We start from the raw sequence: 10,971 nt of genomic DNA, 5'->3' as shown, positions 1-10,971 counted from the left end.
TGCGCGCTCCCCTGCCGAGCCGTTACGTTCCAGAAACAAGATGCCTTCCGCGCGTCCTCGCTGGTCGCCCTGCACTGCTGCCGGAGGAATGGTAAAGTGACTGTTTCACGCCAACAAAGTTATTCGGAGCTGCCGAAGACTTGTAAAAATCCAGCTTTTCTCACAGAAAACCTGCGGTGGAATGTCGTCTCTTTGAAAACATTCTGCCTTTTTTTTTTTAGGCACCCAAGGACGGCAGCTACACCGTGTAGGAGGAGCTAGCGGCGTGTTTCCGCTAAGAGCAGGCCGAGACCGTAATCTATGCAGCCGTACTGAGAATTACAGAACAGCGGCGGAGCAGTTGGCGGCTATTACTGGGAACTGTTTCACTAGAACTGGTTAAAACACCGGGGAGATACGGCCGTCCACATTTGGGGGGAAGAAGAAGAAGACGAAGAAGAAGAAGGAGTGGCAGCTGGACTGTCAGCAATGGAAGCCGAGTTTCGGGAAATCGATGAAAACGGGAGTTGGAGCGCCATTTATCAGGTAGGATCTCTCGGCAAATCAAGGTGGAAGTGGACTGAGGGTGAAGCTTTAGGCCAAATAGAAGCTAAAGCACAATGAGTCAGAGCTACCAGGCTGGTTCGTGTTTAGTTTAGTCCGTGTTCTTCCTGCCTGGGTCTCAAACCAGCTACATCCCATCTCAGAGCAGTTGTATGCTGTCTGTCGGGTACTAATTCTACATTTTATGTCCCTATTTATTGCACAAATGTCCCTCGTATAACTTATTTTAAAGGATTTTAAAAATCTAATCTTCTTGCACCAAATACTCATGAACTAACTAACCACTAACCTCACTGTTAATCAGCTATTTTTTATTTTTATTTTTGTGCAATAATCCATCAAGGGCCCCCAGTGAACTGTGCAATTGTTCTGGGTCCACACACATCTATCTATCTATCTATCTATCTATCTATCTATCTATCTATCTATCTATCTATCTATCTATCTAGTGTAACAGTCACATCCACCCACACAAAAGCCACTTTTGGGGAACATATCTACCTTATGGGAACTTGACAGATTCCAGTTTTCTGCAAAATTGAATATGTATAGAGAAAAAACCCCTCACTTTCAGGATTTTATTGCTGACATTCAGTTTTAAACTTTTAAATACATTAGCCACAGAGATGTGATGTGAATGCAATATGAATATGCTAATGCAACTTTCTTTATTCTGTCACAGGAGATTCGTCAGCTGTCATGTGAACTCCCATGCAAGCTTGCCAAATTACCCGAAAACAAGACTCGGAATCGATACAGAGATGTCAGCCCATGTAAGTTGCATTTTGTCCGCCTCAGTGCACCGGACCAAAAGAACAGAGAATACTTCATAAATGTCATGATAGCATGGGCCTCTTTGCATGCTGCTCCACCCACAGTGTTGTTGGGTCTGTAATCTCATATTTATATTCAAACACCACCTGAGTTCTGTAAAGTCACCATCACATCACCTTGGTCGAGTCTTTCACAGATGAGTATCTTACAAACAGTCAACATCAGTTGACTGCAGCTTGACTTCAGGTACAAGCACTGTAATAATCATTTGAAATCGCAAAAGTAATGTTGCAGAATAAACATAGTGTTGGATTGCTGTGAATGGACTGACAAAAAAATTCCAGCTAATTTAATGCCATGGTAGCTGTGCTAATGCTACATGAGGCGTACTGAAGATCAGGCTGGCATTATCCTGTAATAATTATTATCCAAAACAGTTTTGTGCATTTTGTGCTGTCAGGCTTATTTGACATTTTTAACCACAAAATTAGTTTAGAGTTTTGTGGTGAAGATGTATTTTATTGACAGGGGACATTTACCATCAATGTAAATGTGCTGGGGTTAGCTGGACAGCTAATTGTTACCTGTAGCCCCGACACAATTGGACACTATCAAAAAATAAGCTTTAGTAGATTGTAACATTGCAATAAAAATAGAGGTAAATGAATTCCAAAAATTAGTCTAAACAACTGTAAACCAACAACAAAATCAAATGAGTGTAAAACACTATAAAGTTAAGTTGGTCTATGAAAACATCAAATCTTCTTATTTTCTCATCTTCATCACATCCCACATTAAATGTCTGCTTTACAGTGTACATGTCGATATGTGTGATGTGCTATTTTTTAAATGAATGTTTCTGACAAAACGTCACAGTCCAACAGCTGAAGTACGTGGTTTCCTCTTTTTCACACTGAATCAGCAATGCAAATTGTGCAGACCGGGCTGCAGATAGTTACCGTATATACCACAAAGCCTGTTTCTTATCCACTTTAAACAAGATGTGAAAATCAGGAACTTGAAACTTGCTCATGCTGTTTACTTTGCCGCTAAAAGGTTATTTCACTGGGTATCGAGTAAAGTCAAACACAAGAATCTTAAGTTTGTTCAAAGACATTTGTCACATGTTCTCGGCAGCTGCGTTGGTCCCTTGGGGTTGTGGGATATTTAAATAACAACACTTTTCATGATTCTTTTTTTTCCCCCCCACTCCTCAGTTGACCACAGCAGAATATGTCTACAGCTGGGTACGAATGACTACATTAATGCCAGCCTAATAACAGCAGAAGAGGCGCAGAGGAATTATATCCTTACTCAGGTAAGCATGGAGAAGATTCAGTACACTCTTCTGGAAACAGAGAGTCCTTTTAAAAAAAACTTGTTTGTATATTGGACAATATTTGCAATTATTTACAGCTATAGTTTTAAGTGTTTTTCTCAACAAAAATGCTTTAATCCTACTGACAGTAAAATTTTGTGCCCTGTGTCGAGATCTTACAAAGTGGATGTGATACCTTATATTAGTTTATAAAAGAATATCTTGCTTTAAATCCCAGTCTGCAGCATTTATAAGCACTCAGTTATGAGTTTCTTAGGTACATCTAGCTAAAAATACTGCAGTCTAATACAATACCACCACATCCCTTGATGAAGGTTGTAATGCTCAGTGTTGAATGACACTGTTTAGCACAAGTTTTAATTCAACTTTATAATTTTAGAGGATGCAGTTTTTGATGTTGTTGAACTGATGTGCATCACACTGAAGGGTGTTTCTATCTTACGCTCATTGTTATAAATGTGGTATGCATAGTGCAGTTATAAGCAGATGTTTTTGAAGTATCTGCCAGTAACTTTAACTCCTTCTGTGTACACTGATAAATGTCGGCTGGTGTATAAACGGATAACGCATGGCAATATTGTAAAATGCAGTTGTAAAACATGTTTTCCCAGGAGACGCTTCATGTTGTGTCTGACAGATGCTGTGCATTAATAAGCACTTAAAGCATTTGCTTGCACCAATAAGGCAAAAAATCATGACTAACAGAAGAAGCAACTAACTTTGATTACCTTGTAACATCTGCGATTGTAACAGCTTTATTAGATAGTAAGAAATTGCCAGTTCTTGTAGTCCAAATGTTTGATGTAGGTAATATGGGAAAAGCTGTCATTGCCAAGGGAATGGGTCTGAGCATCTCTAAGGCCTGTGGGGTACTCTCAGTGAGCACCTACCAACATGGAGTGAGTCAAACTATAAACTGTTAGTCTCACATTGCCAGACCGGTCTCCACGGCTCTATCAGTGCACTATTGTTTTGCTGTAGGGGGAAAAAACACTCTAGTTTGTTTGTATTTCTCTAAAGCAGTCAGAATCATGATTGGATTCAGCGCCAGTGTTCCTGCAGAAAAAGCACTGGGTGGAGGTTGTTTTTATCAAAATGTTTATTTCATCAGAAGAACCAGACAGGCCCACCTTCTTCATCAAAACATACATACCATACCATTTTTAGCATTTAGGTTGCTGCTCAAAGGTTGTTGTTGTTTTTTTCCCAGAGCAATGGGGATTTTGAAAACGGTAACAAAAGGGGAGGAGAAAGCCATGTAAACTATGCAGTGGAAATGCCAAACTTGTACCTGCAGTCTACATCTGGTGACTCAGTCTAATGAACTGGTAACAGGGTGGAGGGCGTGCTTGTGCTCTCAAGCAAGTCTTCATCCATCGAACTTAAAGATTCTGCTGCCAACATCTTAGTACCAGACACCACAGGACACCTCCAGAGGTCTTGTAGAGTTCATTCCTCAGCAGGTGGTCATAGTGTTTTGGCTCACCGGTGTACAACTACATGACAATGTGTTACTTTGTACTGCTTATAAATAATGTTGTATTTACATATTTCCAACAAACAGCACTGTGCTCTTTCTCATTTTTGGCTGATGAGCTTTTCCACACTCTTTTTAGGAGAAACATAGTATTTAGTACTATATAAATATAGTATATGTTACAGTATAGAATACATTTATTTGTAGTCCCCAAAAAACATGCACAAAATAATAAAGTACTTCAGTGTCCTTTAAGGGTAACGTTTGAGGTACAATATAAAGATGGCAGACTGAAGACTCAATACATGTTTGTCCTCTGAAGTGTTTTTTTTTTTTTCTTTCAACAATTTCAACCGACAAAATCTTTAAATCGATGTGCTATTTGTAATGTTCTGTAATACTAAGAATAAAATCCAGTGCTTTTAAAACAACTTCACTGTCATTCTGTTTCAGGGACCCCTTCCAAATACATGTGGCCATTTCTGGGAGATGGTATGGGAGCAGAGGACCCGCGGTGTCGTGATGCTCAACCGAGTCATAGAGAAAGGATCTGTAAGCAGCACTTTGTTCTTATTGTATGATTGTCAGCATGCCTTGTTTAACCAGGAAATAGCACTGCTATTCTCTTTCTGTTACACTGTGTGTAATGTGCACCTTTATTTGGTTTTAGATTAAATGTGCCCAGTATTGGCCACACAGAGAGGAGAAAGATGCCATCTTTCAAGATACCAATTTCAAGCTTACCTTTGTCTCAGAGGACATCAAATCTTACTACACAGTCCGCCAGCTGGAGTTGGAAAATCTGTCTGTAAGTTGTCTCCCTCTTGAATTTGTTTGTAAAAGTAGACAGAGCAGAATACTGAGTGCTTTTCTGTCCTGGTCCTTTAATTCCTGTCGCATGTTGGCATTTGTGTTCTCTCCAATCTTCCTCTGCAGACTCAAGAGACTCGGGAGATTTTACATTTTCACTACACCACCTGGCCCGACTTTGGGGTACCAGAGTCTCCTGCCTCCTTCCTTAACTTTCTGTTTAAGGTGCGAGAGTCGGGTTGTCTGAATTCGGATCAGGGACCAGTGGTGGTGCACTGCAGTGCTGGAATCGGACGCTCTGGGACATTTTGTCTTGTGGACACCTGCCTCTTGTTGGTTTGTACAGATCTCTGCTATTTAAGAAATCATGCCATTAACAGCGTTCATCGCTTGTCACATTTACATTGTGATCGATCAATATTACAAAGAACTAATTATGAGGAGTGTAAGTGGTCTGAGGTCGAAACTTCTTTTGCACATCTATCAGAAGCAAAAACCTAAAACTTAAAGGCGTCTGTACTGAATATTTGTAATGTTATATGCAGATGTCCCTCCGTAAAGACCCGTCTTCAGTGCGTATTCGAGATGTCCTGCTGGAGATGCGACGCTACCGAATGGGCTTGATTCAGACTGCAGATCAGCTTCGCTTCTCCTACCTTGCTGTCATTGAAGGTGCCAAGTACATCAAGGGGGATACATCTCTGCAGGTAAGTCCCTCCTTTTCTGCTCTTTGCTCTTCTCATAAAAGTCTCACTTGATACATTGTCTTTTCAGAATAAGAAACTGCATGTGCACAAGTTTGCTATATGTGCAATTAGAAATAAAAGCATATATGTTGCAAAGCTAATATCAAGTATATTTGCTTAAACTCAAAGGTTTTTTTGTTTTGTTTTTTTTTCTAAAGGAGTCATGGAAAGAACTCTCAAACGAGGAAGATGACCCTCCAGAGTTTACCCCTCCTCCTCCTCCTCCTCTTCCTCCTCCCAGAGACCCTCACAACGGCAAACTTGAGCTGTCGTTTTTCCCTGAAAATGATGAACTCATCCGACAGATGAAGACCCACAGTCTGGGGTAATCATCCATGTCATGTTTAGTTTGAATTTATCTAACACTGTCAGCTCAAACTGTGAAAAAAGAACAGGATTAAGTTGCACCAGTTATTTGTAAAACCTCTGTTAGCTTTTGTTCTAGCATGTGTTGCTGTCTCTTGTTATGCAGCAGAATGGGGAGGAACACGCAATTAAATAGAGTGCAGGTGACATATGATGTCACCTTCAACGGCTCATCTCAATAATCTCATCTTTTCACAGCTTTAGAATTCCCCTTCGGTCATTGATTACAACACTAAAAACTAATTTCTGTATGTCAGAGTTACATGTTTAGAAGTTTTTCAATGAAAATAATCCCTCCTGCTTTGCAGTGACTTAGATGTAAATCTACATTGTTACTTCTTCTAGAATGTGCAGATCTATGAAGTCTGGGCCTCTTTGTCCGCACACACCTCACAACTACTCAAACACTTTACAACTACACTTCACTGCACAATAGCAAGTTTTGCTAATATTGGAGGAAATCATCTATACATGTGGGAACCGGAAAACAGTTCTGAGAAGAGTAATGATACAGGAAACCCCACCCTGCAAGCTACCGGAATTGGTTCCTAAGGTTTATTAGCTATGAAACCACAGAAGTTGGAATGCTGGTTTTTGACAATGTCTTCAGTACACCGCAGTTTCAAGGTGGAAATGCTCAGTCATGCTATGTCATAATGTAGCATCTAAAAGCACCATATGTACAGTACCTCTGGTGAAAATCAAGTTCTTGGCAGAGACACTGCAGAACCTTTTCTGTGTGGCTTCAGCCATGTAAAATAAAATGTGATCTATTTGGGGACATGGTGGTGAAGGAGTTAGCATTGTTTTTTCAGCTACTCTGGTTTCCTCTCAACTCACCTTTAAATGTGGTGTGACTCTGTACATGTCTAAATGTTAGTCCTGTAACTGACTAGTGACCTGCCCGGGATGTACCCTGCTTCTTACTCAGTGTCAGCTGGGATCAGCTTTAGCCTTCTGCAACCATTATGAATACGTAGATGTAGTTGTTTTCTAGTTTGTATCCTATGGTGCAAGTTAAAATTTCAAGTGGTTGCATTGGTGCGAGTGCATGATGATCATTAAGCTGTTTTGTTGTCGCTCTAACTGGTGCAGGTCACTACTGCGTTAGCCACAGCGGGGAAAGTACGTATTTTATGACTTCCATGGCCTTGTCAGTCTTTCCCTGCCTACATGTGTTGTTGTTTTTTTAAATTTTATCTGTTAAAAGAAAACAGCACATGGACATAAAATCACTCAGTTTCATTTTGGACAAATTTGACATTAAAACGCCCTATTTTGCTCTTTTTAAAGTAATATTTGGTCACACATCTGTCTGAGCAAACTGTAGCCACGTCGCATCTACCGCAGCCTGCACTGTGAGGTGTTTAGGGAACATCTGTAAATGTAGTGTCTTTCGAAAAGCAGCTATTCGGCAAGTGATGCGTTTCACCTGTGGCAAGGTGGGAAGTGCGTCCAGCTTTCCCATTTGATACCTCGGTGCTACCAGTAAAAAGGTTAGTCAGTAGCCCTGCTGGTATTTTGTTTAAATGCGGGGCAGAGCAGTCGACTCAGTTTGACAAACGTGCCATGTTCTCTTTTCTGGGCTGAACTGAGGTGGAGTGGAAACCACCACCAAAAAAGTGATCTGCTGAATGAGGCTTGACTTTTTAAACTTAAAAGTGTCTGCTAGAAAATACTTTAGTGTAAACTATAGTTTCTGTGTGTAAATTGAAAATTTGTAGTGCCACTCAGTCAAAAACAATCATCCATGTAAACATCAATTCTCTGTAGCATCACATACAGCAGCATAACTTTTAGTCAAATTTATTTTGGTGTTTGATGTTATTAAAAGTGATACATAAAGAAACCTTTACTTACTCATTCCTAACAATCTAAGTTAGAACTTTGAAGAGCTGATCCATCCAGCTACTTACTGCATGTCAAGAAAAAAATCCTATCATCTACTATCTGCTGTACCTATCAAATAAAAACCAAACTGCCTCGAGGAGACATTAAAGCTTTTCTCCACTCTGCTTTCATACATCGTTTTCTCATTCAGGTCCACACAAGAGTTAGACCTGCGAAAGAGGAACATCACCGCCCCCCAGCCTCCTCCCCACAGTGCTGATCAGCTCGATGACCACATGGGAATCCGAGATATTACCTCCAAAGCTCCGAACAAATCCCAGCAGCAGCATGAAGAGGAGGAGCTGGAGTTGCCTGAGGCAGCGAACCAGCAAAAGGAAGGCTCTCCTGTGCCGGGGGCTTGGTCCCCTCTACTAACCAACGTGTGCCTGTGCACAGCGCTGGCTCTCAGTGCTTACGCCTGTTATCGAGCCTATTTCCACTGATGTCTGCCGTTCCTCCTCCTTTTTTGTTCCTCCCCGTCTCTCCGCTGATGTTGCAAAGTGGACAAGTCTGGCCAACCAGCCTGCTTTGACGCTGCGAGTGAGTGAATTGTTTGGTCTTCAGCAAATTCAGGTTCACTCGTTTGAATTTTACAAATGCAGTGTGAGGGCTTGGCTGGCTGCCACTTCTTAATACCCACCCAAACGTTCTTTACATATGTCATCTTGGGTGCTCAGGGCCTCAGTTTTTCAGGTGTCACATCTAAATACGTGTACTGGTTTAAACAGACTCAACATAAAACACGTATCGTGGTCTGCAGAGGAAAATGATTTTAGCGTCGCTGTTCTGTGAACCAGGATGAATGGCCTGTCAGCCCATTTTCCACCTTTGTTTTCTTATTTACCAAATGACACTTGAATGTGTTCTTCCATTTCATCCTTAACTCGTGTGTCCATTAGGATTTCACATTTTCTTTTGCTTACACAAACGGATCAGAAATAATAGAGCCAGATTTCTGACCAGCCTGTCTGAAAATATGCCAGTAAGGGAGAAACGTTATTTTTTGTTATGGGTCAGCATTAGACCCAACAATAAGGTGAAAGTAATAGGGAAGCAACCGTGTGCCCATTAGATAAGAGATGCATGCTGGAGTGGGCATTGAATTGTTATCTGACCTCACTAGTGGCCTGTGTGTCAGCTGCAGGAGGTGTGCTGGTTGAGTCCATACGGTATGTGTGTTTTTGTGTGTCTGTATATGTACATTTGCGCGAGTGGTAGTTATTGGAGCTTTCTACTCATGTGAGTTAAATCTGCTCAGTCAGATATATTAATGTAACGTCAAATGTGAGATTTAGACTGGGTTGCCTCCTGGTATTTGATTCCCTCTGCGTTTTCTCTCCCTGGTAGCTCAAGAGTGACACGGGAAAAAAAAACAAAAAACAGGGTGGGGAAAGACTGACATGTCGCACTCTCCACTCGCCTGGCACCCTTAAATTAACACTGAAGATACTGTAAAGCTTGATTTATAATCCTGGGTTGACTTTCTGCAGAGGCTACGTTGTAGTCTACGATGTGCGCTGTTGTGTTTGTACTACTCTGCAATTACACCGCCAAAACTAGTTAGCAGTGGGGTAGTGCTGACATGACGCCATGGAGAATCGTCGGGCTGCACCTCATTGGCATTTTGTTATTGGGGTAAAAAAAAAAAAAGAAGCTCTGGCTTGTTTGTGTTTCTATGAAATAATCACAATTGTCTTGAGTTGTGCTAAGCCCAGGATGCAGCAGTCATGCTCCTGTAAAATAGTGACGGGGGGGGTGTCAGTTTAGTTTGCACGCAGGGAGGTGAGCACTGTCATGAAGGAACCAAGCATCTTTGCCTTGTTGCAAGATCTAAATCATCAGCAAAAATGTGCCATTTGCAGCATGTAGTCTGCTGCTCAGAGGTGGTGGTTGTTACCCGTAGCAGAGGGGATTTTGAAAATTGACAGATAGCAAAAAGAAATGAGAAAGCCATGTGAAGTGCGTGACAGAAATGGCAGGCAAATTTACATCTGGTGAGCCAGACGAGTAGTGGGGTTTCTATGTCACTGTGTTGAGTTTATTTGCACATGTCCAACAATGGCGGCTGAACCAGATAATGTTAGAGTTGGAGCTAATAAATGTTTAACATCAGTTACCTTTACCAAAATTACTGTAGAAATAAAGGAAGCTGTTGGAACCAACTGAGTTTCTACACCTAGCTCTATGAAAACAAAGGCTACGTTGGCACATTATTGGCTATTACATACAATTACAGCCTGTTACATATTACATTTTTGTTTCACAGAAACAAAAAGTTCACAGTAAACCCAGCATATAACAGTTGTAGAGGCCTACATCACCACAGTGTGTAGTTACATTCCTGGAGGCACACATCAGGCTATGGTGTAGAATCAACGCAGAAATATAAATCAAGCTTAACACCTGGAGATCTTTTATTAGGTTCTAACACCCGGCTGTAGTTTCTGTTTTCAGTCAGTGGATAAAAATGTGTAACATAACCTGAACACAGCTGATACAAAGGAAGTGAACATGTGTTCAGTTAGTGATGTCTCGCACGTGAATGCCAGCTTAATGAACAGAGACACAAAGTAGCTAAAACCCAACTTTTTTCCGCCAGCAATACAAATACTCAATAATGTGTCACCCTTTACTTCATCAACCTCTGTGTTTGAACAGGGAACCAGGGATTTTGAACAAACCAAAAATCAAACACCAGCACAGGGATGAAAACAATACACTGTAGTAATTAGCCATTGTATCATGGTGTGGCCCTGAGCTGGCAATATTGTTTTATATGATTATGTTTTTTTTTTGTTTTGTTTTGTTTTTAGCATGCTGCATTTGTGAATCAACAGGTTTGTCCTAAGAAGAGATTAGTTAAGCTGCTAGCATTTGTTTACCTTTGGGACTCGACAAAGTTCAGTACTTTGTTTGACAGCTGTACTTTTCTTTAGAATGTATAAATGTCCTCTCCAAGGACACACCCTTATTATATATATATATATATCTATGTCTATATATATCTATGTCTATATATATATATA

At 40.8% G+C, this 10,971-nt stretch overlaps 1 protein-coding gene across 1 annotated transcript; it reads left to right on the top strand.

Moving 5' to 3' along the window:
• The first annotated feature begins 29 nt into the window (after nucleotides 1–29).
• On the top strand, nucleotides 30–9,847 carry ptpn1 (protein tyrosine phosphatase non-receptor type 1). The gene is made up of 10 exons (XM_008277764.1): nucleotides 30–91; nucleotides 222–525; nucleotides 1,226–1,316; nucleotides 2,535–2,635; nucleotides 4,587–4,685; nucleotides 4,804–4,941; nucleotides 5,070–5,279; nucleotides 5,489–5,650; nucleotides 5,848–6,014; nucleotides 8,097–9,847. The coding sequence occupies exons 2-10, from the start codon at nucleotides 469–471 to the stop codon at nucleotides 8,386–8,388; spliced, it is 1,317 nt and encodes a 438-aa protein (XP_008275986.1). The 5' UTR covers nucleotides 30–91; nucleotides 222–468; the 3' UTR covers nucleotides 8,389–9,847.
• The last annotated feature ends 1,124 nt before the right edge of the window (nucleotides 9,848–10,971 follow it).

This window comes from Stegastes partitus, unplaced genomic scaffold, assembly GCF_000690725.1.
Source record: "Stegastes partitus isolate 25-593 unplaced genomic scaffold, Stegastes_partitus-1.0.2 Scaffold4, whole genome shotgun sequence".
Taxonomy (NCBI): domain Eukaryota; kingdom Metazoa; phylum Chordata; class Actinopteri; family Pomacentridae; genus Stegastes; species Stegastes partitus.
This window is presented reverse-complemented; position numbering and strand designations above follow the sequence as displayed.